The 15,638-nt window shown below is 42.6% G+C and overlaps 1 protein-coding gene across 1 annotated transcript in view; it reads right to left on the minus strand.

Annotated features, from left to right (window-relative positions):
• Window positions 1–14,998, minus strand: part of pmepa1 (prostate transmembrane protein, androgen induced 1) — a 69,242-nt gene extending 54,244 nt beyond the window's left edge. Inside the window, exon 1 of the mRNA XM_079579338.1 lies at window positions 14,874–14,998. Coding sequence (XP_079435464.1) covers window positions 14,874–14,973 — 100 coding nt within the window. The 5' untranslated portion in view covers window positions 14,974–14,998. The remainder of the gene's footprint in view (window positions 1–14,873) is intronic.
• Window positions 14,999–15,638: the final 640 nt, after the last annotated feature.

The following is a 15,638-nucleotide window of genomic DNA, read 5'->3' on the forward strand; positions in this document are numbered from 1 at the left end:
GAAATCACCCTGACCAACACAGCCCTCACTCCTGAATTCTCTTTAAAAAAAACAAGGTACCACAGTTCAGAACATGCCCCAGTCCAGTCCCTGCCCCCCCCCCCCCCCCCCCCCCCCCCGCTGGTCTCGCTGCCCCCCCTCCAGTCCCTGCCCCCCCTCCAGTCCCTGCCCCCCCTCCAGTCCCTGCCATGTCCTTTTGTCCCACAGCCTCACAGTTTGCTGATATCGACGGCCGCCCGGCGAGTGTTTGGTGTGAGACGTCATTGATTGTGTTCTGTCTCTGAGTGAATCACATGAATTGGAGAGCACTTCTCCCGTCTGGCCCCGGCTCGAGACTGGTTATGTAAACTGTCTGCTGCTCCCCTCTGCGCTCACTGTCTGACAGAGGAAAGAGGAGGGAGGAGGAAAAAACACCAATGGGCTCCGTGACTCGGCACTTCTCCTTCAGTGCTGCATTTTGGGCGATTTCATCTCTCAGCGAAACGGCTTTATGATGTAGGGTTTACGACGCTGGTCTCCGTGATGACTTCCAATGATCTGTACACGCTTTCCATATGTTTGTGTACGATCTCAGTCATCCAGGAGCTGAGCATCATACACAAGGGCTCTTGAATCATCATCTGTACTAGTGTTTATTCTCCTTTTTAATGCCCGACTACAATATTTCTATTGTAGAGCAGTGAGTTTTCAGCCCAAACTGCAGCTGAACCTGTTTTGGAGCATCATTTCTGTATTTCTCATAAACAGACTGTTGAGCAATGTCGTTGTTTTCAAAGAGATTTAGATTTACTGCCAGTTTGAATCAAAGTCTTTTTACAAACACTTATGGTCTTGATTTTGGCACAGGTCATTTAATGACTTTTAATACCTCTCAGAAACCCTGACTGGGTAATTTAAGGTTTCGCTGCAATTTCCACATTCACCACAGAGGGCACCAGGATGGCCGAGTGGTTAAGGCGTTGGACTTAAGATCCAATGGGAGTTGTCCTGCGTGGGTTCGAACCCCACTCCTGGTAAAGTGAAGGTCTGATCAAGCAGTTCGCTTTAAGATCCAATTGGAGTGACATGCAATAAAGGGTGGACGTTACATTGCAATGTCTCTGTACATTGGGTTTTCTACTCGGTTTATGATCAATACATTCAATAGCTTTGCTTTGTAATTCCCGAAAACCAAGCGAGAAAGTTATAGTAACTAAGGATGGTGGTGGACTTAAGATCCAATGTGAACTGTCCCACGAGGGTTCGAATGCTACTCCTTGTAACGTTTATACAAAGTGACAGGCTTCATAATGCAGATGTTACAGATGCAGATCAACAAATGACTGACTACATATTGGTTTTCCACTCGATTCGTGATCAATATAATCATTAGTGTGCCTTACGATTCACAGAAAACAAGACAGAAAGGTACATTTTCTGAACCAGGATGGCCGAGTGGTTAAGGCGTTGGACTTAAGATCCGATGGGAGTCATCCCACGTGGGTTCGAACCCAACTCCTGGTAAGAGACGTAATACTTATGGTTTAATATCCAATGGGAGTGACAAGCTATAAACGGTGGAGTTTACATTAACAAATGACACTGACTACTCCTGGGTTTTCTACTCGGTGTATGATCAATACATTCAATAGCTTTCTTTGTAATTCCTGGAAAACAAGAAAGTTATATGAATGCATTGGAGATCCAATGGGAACTGTCCCACGTGGGTTCGAACCCCACTCCTGGTAATGTTTGTGTTTGCGAAGTCTGATGCACTTTAAGTTTGATCTTGCCAACACTTTCATATGAGGTGATAAAGGAGCGATGGCTGTTGTTTTGTACTTTCACAGGATGTTTTAGATCAGTTTATTAGTCTTTATAACAGGGACAATGTGCAAAACCATTATTTACAGCTTTGCACCAGATTATAGCCTAAGCTAGATTCCATCTGCAGGCCCCGAGGGTAAGCCGACAGCAATGCATCCACGTATAGCACTGACTGAATATTGTTTTTGCATAATAGAGCTATAATTATTTATCCAATACATCCATAGCCTAATCTCTGGAAGTGATGGCATCAAGGCAAAGTTGCCATTTGAATGGTTGGATTTAGCAAATTTGAAAAACAGACAGTCATTTGCAAACATCCTGTCTGGATTTGGTCTAATATAACTTCTGATTTCAGTCTTGTCTCAGTGTCGATGCTCCTGTAAATGTAATATGTTGTTTCAGTGTCTGGCTTGGGACGACTACACCGTCAGTGTCTGAGAGAGAAACTTCCCTTCGAGAGACACAACTTTTGGAAAACGTCAGACAAGCTAAGCCAGAGCCACGGCCTTGTTTCGTCTGAACGCTCTAAGCTGCAACTGTTTTTTTTTTTTACCAGCGCAGGGAGCTTACGGTAAAATGATTTGGCACCAAAACAGGAATCATGTGAGAGACGGAGCAGACAGGAAGCGGCTGAGTGGTCATGTGACGAACAAACTCCTGATGGTGACTGAACAAACCCCAAGGTCAAGTTTGTCCCAATGAAATGTAACTGTCAAAGTATCTCCCACTGCTCTGAGGGGGGATTATGCGATGAGCTGCTTTGGGCATGAGGCCGGGCATCGGTTTTATTCTGGAGGGTTACGGTTAAGATTGGGCCTTCTTAACTTTTTATGAAGATGTTGCGTGATATAATTGTCGAGCCTAAGGACTGATCGGATCTTTCTCTCCCAAAGTTTACAGTTAACAATAACCAGGATGGCCGAGTGGTTAAGGCGTTGGACTTAAGATCCAATGGGAGCCAGAGCCGTGGGAAGATGTTTTAGTTAGGGGGCGCTGAGGGACAAAATTTACCCCCAAAATACTTTTTCTGTGCTTAAATCCTATTGATTAACCTCTTAACTCCCGCCTGAACCGAGAGCATTTTGTCCAGTTCAGCTTTACCCAAATCCTGTCGGCCAGTGTAACGCCTCATTGGAAAGACCTACAAAACTAAATGGATCTTTTTCCTCACGGCAGATTTTTTTTCATCACTTTTTTTGTCGGGCAGTCGACTCATTTTTGTCACATTTTCGTCAAATTATTCACAGTTTTTTGTCACTTTTTCGTCCATTTTTTCCTCAATTTTTCGTCATTTTTTTCTCATTTTTTGTTAATTTTTTGTCTCTTTTTCGTCAAATTATTCACAGTTTTTTGTCACTTTTTCGTCCATTTTTTCCTCAATTTTTCGTCATTTTTTTCTCATTTTTCGTTAATTTTTTGTCTCTTTTTCGTCAAATTATTCGCATTTTTTGTCAAATTCTTGTCACTTTTTTGTCCATTTTTTCTCAATTTTTCGTCAACTTTTTCCCACTTTTTTCCACATTTTCACCCTTGTTTTCGTCTCAGTTTTGTTGCTATTTCCACACCTTTTTCCCAGAAGCTTTTGGATTGGGGTAAAGCTGGAGAAAATGTGCTCTGTTCAGGTGGACAGTTCACAAACTGTCCACCAGGGGGGGCTGCAGCGCCCTCAGCACCCTGGGTTCCCACGGCCTTGATTGGAGCTGTCCCACGTGGGTTCGAACCCCACTCCTGGTAATGTTTGAGTTAACGTACATTACACAGTATATAAAGGCTGTTAAAGTAGCATTAAGTAACTCCCCTGGTGTCTCTTTGCCCCAATACACACTAATAGAATCCTGCAGAAGAAGCTAACAGGCTAACAGGCAAAGCTAACCGTGGGCTAGCGCGTCTTAAACAGTATTTACAGCGACGTTTGAGTGTTTTGTAATTGGATGTAAAATATCCCTTCCTCCCTTTGTCTTTCCTGTCAGCGTAGTATGACAGAAACCCGCAACGTGCTACGACACCTGCAGTGGCGCTTCTGGCCTCTAGGGGCATAAGTTACTTAGCTCTGCTTTGAATGAAGGACTTTTAATTAATGGGAGTGCCTCAGATCTCCTCCTTCTTTTCCAGATTAAAGGAAGTTGCCTTAAATACCTCTGTTTTCTGTTTCTAGAAAACAAATATTTCAGTTAGGCATCGAAAAAAGTGTAGTACAAAATATGTTTAACAGTGGCCAGGCCTAGATGTGATGCGTCCGATATTATCACGTCACAGCCCATTGTTCCTCGTTATTCCCAATGGATTGTGGAAATGAATTAAATGTGAATTAGATGCGGAGGAGAATAAGAATGGCTGGACCGTTAAGGCACAGCACAAACCTCTGGCCCTCAGGATGATTTTGAGAAACGTTATTACACTCGTCAGAGAGTATTTTTAACATTATTAGAGTTAAATGGGAGAAAAAAAGGCATAAATACTGTGAATACACCCAGTTAGGTCATATGTTATGCACAACACTGGCATCTGAAGGAAGTGCACTGGGAAAAGAATCATCGTTTAAAGGAAGAAATGACATAAATCTACTTGAATGAACAGATTAAATGTAAGGTTTCAGTAGATTTGGTCTGGTCTTAGACGAGATAAAATAGAAATAGAAATAGATTTCAGGTGGGTTTTATTGTTGTTTCATCGGCGCTTTAGCGTTTGTATCTTGGGATTAGTTCAAACCGACTCAAATTCAACATAGAAGAACTTTAATTCAAGCAATTTTAAGTCATTTATCTCATTTAAGATGGTCGTTTTTGCATTGTTGTGCTTTACTTTGGGCGAATAATCAGCGGCTTCGGCCCTCGGTGTATTTACAATGAAGAAAATCTGCCTCCACCAAGAAAACTTGCCTCCCCCTGCTGTACGGTGTTCCTATTCAAGACTGAATACAGGCTACAGGGTTACACGTTTTTATATTTTCTGCTGGTGGTGCCTCGTGATTTTTGAAAAGGTTGAAAAACACTGAGTTAAGGTATTGAACTTAAAATCCGATCACAATTGTAGAACATGGACGCGAGCCTCACACAAATGCACTTTATATGGAGAAACCGGTTGGGTTTGGCTGCAAAGTGTTCAGTGCTGAATGTCTCACGCCGCTCTTCACCTTGTACGTTCTTGTCTAATAAAGCTTGAAGATGAAAAAGAAAAAACTCAATAAATAATAAACCCTGCCCAGTAGTGTTAGACTCATTTCCATCTTCTTCTCAAGCGTCGAAGCTTCCGGACCAGTTTAAAATGTGCTCCGCAGCCCTGGGAGAAACCGAATCCTTGTGTAAACTCCTGCCGTCTTTTCTAAGGCTGAACAAAAGCCCCAGCGGTGATTCAGCGCGTGCTCATGTGATCTCCGTCTGCCCGGCTCAGATGCCTCGTACAGATGTTCAGACCCGGCGATTATCTCCAGCGGGCGCAGACACAGAGAGCAGTGAGTCAAGCGTCTGAACTCTCCAAACTCAAACACCAGGGAGGATTTTATCAGGAAGAGGCGGAGAACAGGTGGACGGACCCTTCGAGCAAAGGCGCGTGAGTCAGGACCTCCACAATGGACACTTTGAAGATGCAGAAAACACCACAGGATTGAATGACATGATTAATACGTGAGGCGGCGAATGGAATCTGAATCAAAATGGCAGTTTCAACGCAGGGGCTGGACTGGGACTGAGAAACAGCCCTGGACTCTGACCAGGGCTGGACTGGGACTGAGAAACAGCCCTGGACTCTGGTCGTAAATGTGAGACTTCCACAGATACATATGTGAACCTTTGACCCCCCGCCTTCACCCAGAGCATTTTCTCCAGTTCGGCTTTACCCAAATCTAAAAGCTTCTTGACTGGAGAGCAACACTGTGACGCCTCATTTGAAAGCTAAGATCTAGAAAAGTGACGGTAACTTTTTGTCACATTGAAGCTGCATTTTTGTCATGTTTTTGTTGCTTTTTCATTACTTTTTTTTGTGGGTTTTTGGCGAGTTTTCTTCACTTTTTTGTCACTTTTTCGTTGTGTTTTCGTCTTTTGTTTTTCGTTTTTTTTTTTTATGTTATTGTTGTTTTTTCAGCGCTTTGTCGTCACATTTTGTCACTTTTTTTGTCACTTTTTTGTTGCTTTTCCAGCGCATTTTTGTTTTTGGATGCTTTTCTTTTAACCCCTTAACTCCCGCCTGAACCGAGCACATTTTCTACAGTTTGGCTTTACCCCAATCCAAAAGCTTCTGGATAAAAGGTGGGAAAATAGCGACAAAACTGAGACGAAAACCATGATGGAAATGTGACAAAAAAAGTGACGAAAAATTGATGGAAAAGTGGCAAAAAATGTCACAAAAATTACAAAAAAAATGACAAAAATGTGACAAAAATGTGATAAAAAAAATGACCAAAAAATGACAAAAATTAGACAAAAAAATGACCAAAAAAATGAGTTGAATACCCAGCAAAAAAATGGTGGAAAAAAAATCTGATGACGTGAGGAAAAAGATCCTCTCAGTTCAGGCTTTTAGATTTGGGTAAAGCTCGGTTACGCCCGGGGGTGAGGGTGAGTCCGCCCGTTTCAACGTCCCACAATCCATGATCTTGTCTCCATGTGGTCTCATTCTGCTGAAAACCTGCAGCTGTTCTGACCCGCGACACCTTCAGTCTGAACCACCAGGATGGCCGAGTGGTTAAGGCGTTGGACTTAAGATCCAATGGGAGATTTCCTGCGTGGGTTCGAACCCCACTCCTGGTAGATGAACCTCTTGACCCTCATCGGAACTGAGCACAGTTTCTCCAGTTTGGCTTTACCCAAATCTGAAAGCTTCTTGAAAAAAGCATCAAAACTGCAGCGGAAGAGCCACAAAAAAGCAAAGAAACACTGACGTTAACGCTACAAAAAACGTATGAAAAAGCAACAAAGACAGGACAGAGACAAAAGCAGTGAAAAAAAAGATTTTATCAGTTTTGTAGGTCTTTCAAATGAGGCATTACACTTGTCTACTGTCTGCAAGCTCCAGTCGAGAAGCTTTTAGATTTGGGTAAAGCTGAACTGGAGAAGATGCACTCGCTTAAAGCCGGGGTTAAGACGTTAAACTTAATGTCCGCTCTTAAAGGAACAGGCCACCGTTTTTACACACTGATATGTTCTTTCCTAACCTTAGACGAGTTGATGTGTCTGGTCTTTGTGTGTGCGCTCAGTCACGCAAACAGACCAAACATGTTGCTAGCATCTGGCCTCTCCCAATGTATTCCTATGGCTCCAAACGGGGGTGAAGTTAGAAGCGATCAAGCTCTTCCACGGGCACAAAGACCAGCAGGTACGGATCAACTCGTCTAAGCTCAGGAAGAACATATCTCAGTGTGAAAGAACGGTGGCCTGTTCCTTTTCCATTTCCAAACTGCAACGTAAAGGGACTCAACTTCTACCTTTATCAGAAGTGTCAGTGTTTTGAGATGAATTGGTTGATCTCGCCGGACCTTTGACCTTTGAAGGGTTCTGGCAAAACGACTTGTTGAACTTTCATCTACAATATAAAAATAAAGCAGTTTCCCAGGTTATATCTATTATTCAACAAAATAAAAAATACAGATCCGAGCAGAGCCGTGGGGAGATGTTTTAGTGAGGGGGCGCTGAGGGACAAACTTTACCCCAAAATACTTTTCCTGTGACTAAATCCTATTTATTAACCTCTTAACTCCCGCCTGAACCGAGAGCATTTTCTCCAGTTCAGCTTTACCCAAATCCTGTAGGCCAGTGTAACGCCTCATTTGAAAGACCTACAAAACTAAACTGATCTTTTTCCTCACGGCAGATTTTCTTTCATCACTTTTTTTTGTCGGGCAGTCGACTCATTTTTGTCAAAGTTTTGGGACTTTTTTGTCACTTTTTCGTCAAATTATTTGCATTTTTTTGTCGAATTCTTATCACTTTTTTGTCCATTTTTTCGAAATTTTTTGTCCATTTTTTCATCATTTTTTTCCCGCAATTTTGCATCAAATTTTTGTCCATTTTTGTCATTTAAAAAAAAAAAATCGTCAAATTCTTATCCCTTTTTTGTCAATTTATTCTCCATTTTTGGTCAAATTTTTTCTCACTTTTTTGTCTAATTTTTGTCCATTTTTGTCATTTTTTTGTACATTTTTTGTCACTTTTTCTGCCATTTTTTCCACAATTTTTCGTCAAATATTTCTAATTTTTTTGTCAAATTTTCTTCAATATTTTCTCACTTTTTTCACATTTTCATCCTTGTTTTTGTCTCAGTTTTGCTGCTATTTTCACACTTTTTTCCAGAAGCTTTTGGATTGGGGTAAAGCTGGAGAAAATGTGCTCGGTTCAGGTGGGAGTTAAGGCGTTAATATTGCCTGCAGTTCACAAACTGTCCACCACCACGCGTTTCTTGATGATAGTTACAAGCTTTAAAACAAATCTAATGTGTGATATTTCCACATCACACAGAGCCGATCGTCAAACAGAATCTGCCTTGTTAGACGGTTCCAGACACACAGCCCACAGAACAAGCTCAGAGCCATGTTTTTTCCCTGTTTGCGGTGAAGACACTGAGAGCTCTCCGAACCGCAGACGCATTAAACACCTCTGAGACCAATCGAAACCTTTAATAAAATCAAGTCGAGTTTTATTGACCGACATCAGACAGACCGCACTTAAGCTGTTCCGACTGGGCCGCGCGGTTTCCAACGGACAAGCGTACAGACAATTACCACCCGTGAACATCAGAGCGATTAGACAGCGTGGTTTAGTTCAAGGTATAGCTGAAGAATCCCAAATAACCCTAACCCTAAGCGGATAAAGAGGGGTGCTATACTGTGAGTCTTAACAATACTTGGAGTCATCTTTACGGAAGGTTTTTGATGTAAATATAAAACAAAATGACACTAATGCCTCTTTGCCTCTTGCAGATTTGTATCTTGTTGCACGAAAGACGAAAGATCGCAATTATTATCATTATTTTGTGAAAATGGTGCCGCCCCACCATGCACTGATCGAGACTCCTCAATATCTATGACTTAAATGAATGTGTCCAGATAGAAAATACCCCTTGTTATACAAACATATTCATCATGCGAACAGGGAACATTTTGTAATCACGGACATTTCCAAATCTTTGTCTGTTGTGTTTCTATGGTGAAAGCGTTTCCAGGATGTGACAATCCCCCTTTTGTTCAGACCACCTTCGCAGCCAGTCAATCGTGTAATAATTTAAGTGACTAAAAGGCAGAGACATGACACGAAAAAAAAGGCTCATTCATTCCGGGCTTGTTCTCGCGCTGTAGCTGTATATCTCTCTAATGTGATGAAAGCCAGAGTAACTACCGGGCTGTAATAACAAAGCTCGCGGCCTCAGTCTAAACAGTTCCGCTTGTGTGAGTCACTCCAGCTGGTAACGGTGACCTCAGCTGGGCTCGCCAAAAAAAAAAAGAAAACAGAAAGACCTTGAGTTGACGGAAAGCTGCTTCTTAAGAAACACACTTGGAAATGTAGATGTACAAACGTTTGGCTCAGACTGAGATTTCCCGCATGCAAGGACGTGACTGGACACTGTTGAGATATACTATAGACTCGACTTAAACTACTTGGAACTTTTGTTTTGTTTAGCTTTAGTCAGCATTGCTCGAGTCCCAACTCCTAGTCAAGTCCTGTTTTTCTTTGGTTCAAGTCTTGGTTTTACACTTGGTTTAGTCCCAGACAGTTTAGTTTAGTTTAGTTTAGTTTATTTGAGCAATTTCACGTTCCAAGTTGTTACAAAAGAAAAGAAACACAATAATGCCCAAAAGGGAGTCGGCTGAAGCAAACAGTGCTTATTTATGCCGACCCCTTTAAACGTATTTACAAACTTTACAGCTGCCGTTCTTTTACATTCCGGTTTGTTCTCTGAGACCAGCTCATTATGGTACAATTAAGGTACAAACATAGGAAATAAGTTGACATAGTCTTTGGTACAGAAACAGGTTTGGAATACTGTCTTATAGCACATTCTTAAGTATGGAATGGAATGGTGACTGGTTGTTGCTGCCGTCTGATGCTGCCCCATATAGAACCATCATTGCTATATTTATATACACCAGTACATGGACAGTACGTGCATATATAAACATATGGTTTCCTTCTTGTGTGTCTTAAATATTTGTCATCTGTGAGTACATTTCAGTGTGTCCTGGTCTATGCGTTAAAAGAAGCAAGATTTGGGAAGCTGTTGCCAAAAGGGGGCGCCCTTCGAGCACAGCCCACCTCCTGCTCAGCCTGTTCTTCATCGTACATTTGGAGGAGCCTTTGGGTGTCCTGGTCTGTGCAGTAAAAGAGCACCCGGTACCAGGGTGGTCCCACTCGAGCACCGGTTACCTCTTGCTTGCCCTAATATTGTAATATGTTTAAAGTTCTGGTTTGGATCTGGTCTTGTCTTGGTTATGACATGGTTTAGTGTTTCTTAGTCTCGTCCTTGTGCAAATGAAACGATGATATCCTATAGTTACAAACACAGGGGTTAGACTTCATTATCGTCTGTTAAATGTGGTGTGGAATAGTCCAAGCACCGTTTAGTCCTTGTTTAATCCGAATACAAACTTGGATTCCAAGTCCTAGTTCCTAGTCCTGGTTTAAAACGTATTTGATTCCACACATTTGGTGGGAATTGGTTCCAGTTTATAGTCCTGCTTTTAGTCCTGAATGACCTGGAATTATCCAACTTTAGACCGAGGATACTTAAGTCTACAACATCAAGTCTCAAGTCCTAGTCTAACCCTATGTTTAGAACCAGGGGTATGGCTTACTTAAGCACTTAGCGGAGGGTACATGGGGGTCCATTTTGAAAGCAACACTTTTCTAACTTCAGGATAATCTGTGTTTAGTTAATACTCTAGTTAGAGATACTCTGAGTTGAAATGAACAATTATTTGGGTCCGTGAGGCAAAAAAGGTTGGGAACCGCTGGTCTAGACTTGCCCCTTATCGTTCCGACGATACCAAATGGGACCCCCCCCAATCATGATGAAAATGGACTGTATTCAAATGAAGTTGATGTGTTGTACAGCCTGAAATGCCTTTAAAGGAATAGGCCACCGTTTTTACATACTGAGATATGTTCTTACCTAACCTTAGTCGAGTTAATATATCCCCGTCTGGTCTTTGTCCGTGCGCTCACACATACACAGCCTCTCCCACATGTCATATAGCTCCAAAAAAGCTCACGATAGAAGCTACCAAGCTCTTCCACGTGTTCCCTATTTAAATAAAGTTACGTGAAGTGTTTTCATGCGAAGTATATTTACACAGAAATGTAACGTGTCGATTTTATAAGCAAATAAAAAGGGGAACTATATTGTGAGGCGTAATGATACGAGGAGCAAAACGTCCGCGCAGTAACTCCTAAAGGTTATTGACGGAAGTGAGCGGGGGAAGTCTTTAGGAGTTACTACGCGGACGCTGTGCTCCTCGTATCATTACGCCTCACAATATAGTTCCCCTTTTTATTTGCTTATAAAATCGACACGTTACATTTCTGTGTAAATATACTTGGCATGAAAACACTTCACGTAACTTTATTTAAATAGGGAACACGTGGAAGAGCTTGGGAGCTTCTATCGTGAGCTTTTTCGGAGCTATGTGACATGTGGGAGAGGCTGCGTATGTGTGAGCGCACGGACAAAGACCAGACGGGGATATATTAACTCGGCTAAAGTGAGGTAAGAACATATCTTAGTATGTAAAAACGGTGGCCTATTCCTTTAAAAGAACAAATACCAAGACTGATTCAAAGTGACAGAATTGAAAACATTTCCTACCACATTCCCCCCCCTGAAGTGCCTCTAGACCATTTGTTCAAGTCCTTAAAGCTGCACTACCTGAATTACTCATCAAACAGTAAACGTCGTCGGTAGTTGAATTAAGTCTCTCAGCTGAATGTTCACTTGAGCTCATTAAAAGCTCGTCTCAGCCCTAACTCAAAGCAAGACAGAGTCGAGTCGTTAACAAAGCGCTAATGCTAACACTGTGCTATTTTAGCCTTTCACTTCCTACTTTCCGCTAAAGGGAAACGCACTAAAGAGCTCCACAGTCCAGGGAAGGTCACGTGCCAGGGTTAGCAGCTACATGCTAACTCACGGCAAAACACACAAGGGTCATCAGCTACATGCTAACTCACGGTAAAACACACAAGGGTCAGCAGCTACATGCTAACTCACGGTAAAACACACAAGGGTCATCAGCTACATGCTAACTCACGGTAAAACACACAAGGGTCAGCAGCTACATGCTAACTCACGGCAAAACACACAAGGGTCATCAGCTACACGCTAACTCACGGCAAAACACACAAGGGTCATCAGCTACATGCTAACTCACGGCAAAACACACAAGGGTCAGCAGCTACATGCTAACTCACGGCAAAACACACAAGGGTCATCAGCTACACGCTAACTCACGGCAAAACACACAAGGGTCAGCAGCTACATGCTAACTCACGGCAAAACACACAAGGGTCAGCAGCTACATGCTAACTCACGGCAAAACACACAAGGGTCAGCAGCTACATGCTAACTCACGGCAAAACACACAAGGGTCATCAGCTACATGCTAACTCACGGTAAAACACACAAGGGTCATCAGCTACATGCTAACTCTAGGCAAAACACACAAGGGTCATCAGCTACATGCTAACTCACGGCAAAACACACAAGGTTATAGTGAAGATTTGTCTCTAATGTTACAGAGTTCGGGAATGTGATGTCATGGAATAATTAGTTATTATAAAATCAAATTATTTGATCGAGAATTTAAAAGTTGAAATACTGGAGTTATTGTTCACATTAAAACACTTGGACACCACAGTGAGTTAGATGTTTTTATCAGCAGTAACTCAGCAGCTGTTTCTCCACTTTTTAAACTGTTTTTAGCTAATGTTGGTCTATAAAATGCTTGCTAAGAGCTGCAAAGCGGATCGCCATGGTAACTGTGGATTCTCCCAAACTCTATAAACTGAAATGTTAAATACGTTTGTTAAGTGGTGACGTCACAGCTCGACTTCCGGGTCCACAGATGTGCGAGAAACTACAAAAAAACTCTTTAATCCATATTTCTGAAACTCAACAGAGAGTCACTGAACAGACTTATTTATCAGGCCCAGTAGCCAAATGCTGCACCTACTGCTATAAAAGTAGTATTTACTAAAATCGGTACATCCGGGTTAGCAGAGATAAATGCTAACGGCATTTTTTTAATGTTTTTTTCTTGCATATTTGCCGGTCTGCTCGGACCCAGAAACGGAAGTCGTGACGTCACACTTAAAGCAGTACTAAGTAACTCTTCCCCCTAGAGGCCATAAGCGCAACTGCAGGTGTCGTAGCAAGTTACGATTTTTTAACTTGTCTTGGAGAGTAAATACTACACTGACAGGAAAGGCGAAGGGAGAGAGGGATATTATACATGCAATTACACAACGGAAATAATTTTTTTCTCTCAAACTTGGCTGTAAATACTGTTTAAAGTGACGTTAGCCCGCAGTTAGCTTTGCCCGTTAGCCTGTTAGCTTCTTCTTCGTAATTCCATTAGTGTGTATTGCTTTCTCCGGTTCGGTGGCAGACAAATTGCAAACATGGTTTTCTGGTCAGAGACACCAGGGGGAGATGAAAGACCCTCCAATCATCCCATTAACACTTGTATTACCCCCACAGGGACGACGGGGAGGATTTGTTAAGGTAAACACGTTAGTTAGTGCTGCTTTAACGAACGTATAAAAATCATTTTTCCGTATGATGTGTTTTCTCTCTTGTAAAGTGTCTGTGCAATGGTCGGTTGTTAGCAAATAGCTAATTAGCCGGCGTCCTGCATTTAAACTCAAAACATTTTTTTTTTCTAATCTATGCAAAAACAGTGTGAGCTTTATATTCACAGACACAACACCACCGCACACACACATCCCAGTGTAGATCTACGGTGCCAAACGGTGTTTACTTTTACTGATCAAAAATAATTTGATTAGCAGATCTTTAATCTCTGGTTTAATCCGAGTTCAGTCCTGTTATGTTTGCCGTGTACTGGCCCTAGTGCTTCTGTTTGGTCGTGGTTTTGCGCAGACACTCACAGCTGCAGACGCCCAGACCCAGACACAGACGTCTGGCTTTGCCCCTAATGACGAAGCCGGGATCAACCTGAGCTCCAAACCTCCTCCCCCCCTTTTCTCAGCGAACCACCGCGGCTTTCCCTTTCATTTTCACCCTTCCCTCTCTTTCCTCTTCCCTCAGCACAGTCTCGGAACCATTTCACTGACATGATGACAGAGCTCTCCTCAACTAACTCTGGTTAAAAGTAGTTAAAACATGATAAATATATTCAAAACACCAGGAGTGAAAGGTTAAAATGTCAGTTAAGAGACCTAAAGCCGTTAAACTTAAATTACATGAGTTTATAATACTACCACCAAGACAAACAACAATTAGCCTAATTAAGCTAATTAACCGTTATCATTAGCCGTTGCATTAGCTAGCTCTATCAGAAAAAAAAATCACGTGACTTGTAATCTGGGGCACAATTTTAGACAATAATTAATAAATAAATTAAATTAGCATGTGGCCAAAGCTGGGAACATGTTTAAGTGGTAAAATAATAAACTTTAAAAAGAAATTGCAAAAAAAAAAAAAAAAATTATAAAAAAAAAAATGCAAATTAAGTTATTCTCTCTTATGTAAGTTACCCCAATAAAGAGAACCCAAAAAACAAATATAAGTTGTTGTGAAAATGTGCTAATTAATGGGTGATTATCAATGGCAAAAGACAGATAGAAGTTCCCTGTTAAACCATAACGCACGCGCGCCTCACATGAGACTTGCTGCACACGCGAATCATGGAAGAGGCGACAGGAAAGCGATGCCAAAAAGTCCAGCAGATACAGAAAGAGCGCGGTGACTTACTGACTGAACAGATGCAGAAACAGACTTACTGATCTCCATGAAACATAAACATAAACAGACTTACTGATCTCCATGAAACAGATGAAACAGATGCGTAAAGAGCGCGCGGTGACTTACTGATCTCCATGAAACAGAAACATAAACAGACTTACTGATCTCCATGCTCTGGACTGAGGTGAAGCGCTTGCAGTTGCACGTACAGGAGACATTGGCGGTCGTGGCGTTTAAAACACCCATCAAGTTCAACAACATCAAAACTCGTCCTCAGTTTAAGACATGGATCCTCCGAGAAAGAGCTGAAACGTGCCCGGGGAGGGGGAGACTGGAGGTCTGTTAGAGAGAGGGCGACCAGAAACTCTCCCCCGCTGTAAGGCTTCCCCTGTTCGGCCACCCCTCTTCTCCAGACTCCGCCGACCGTCCTTCCTCCCTGGGTCTCTCCTCCTCCTCCTCCTGTCTTTCTCCCGTGCCTGAGTGAGGGATCTGGAAGCGGTTCCCCCCCGTTAGAAGCTGCGGGGTGGCTGTAGCACCGTGCTCGGAGCGGTTCTTCCGTGCGGCTGGTGCGGTTCGGCGCACCGGGAGTGAGTGAGTGAGCGGCGGCTGTCTGCGCTGTCTGCCCGCTCTCATGCGCCTGTCTCTGGGGAGTTCTCCCGGCTCCCTCCCGCCCTCTGTCTCCTCCGCGGCTGTGACACTGTTTTTGTGTCTGGCTCTGCTGCTTTCACCTCCTCACCTCTGCGATTACCATATTATGCAAACATATTGTGATGGATTCAGTTGTTATTGTCTGGCATTTGCATGATTCTCCAGTAGACGCGGGTATGGATGAACCCTGCAGTCTGGCTGAGGATCTTATGGCACACTCAACATGAATGAGAGCGTTTTCTCCAGTTCAGCTTTACCCAAATCCTGTAGGCCAGTGT

The sequence above is a fragment of the Gobius niger genome, assembly GCF_951799975.1.
Source record: "Gobius niger genome assembly, chromosome: 20".
In the NCBI taxonomy this organism is placed as follows: Eukaryota; Metazoa; Chordata; class Actinopteri; order Gobiiformes; family Gobiidae; genus Gobius; species Gobius niger.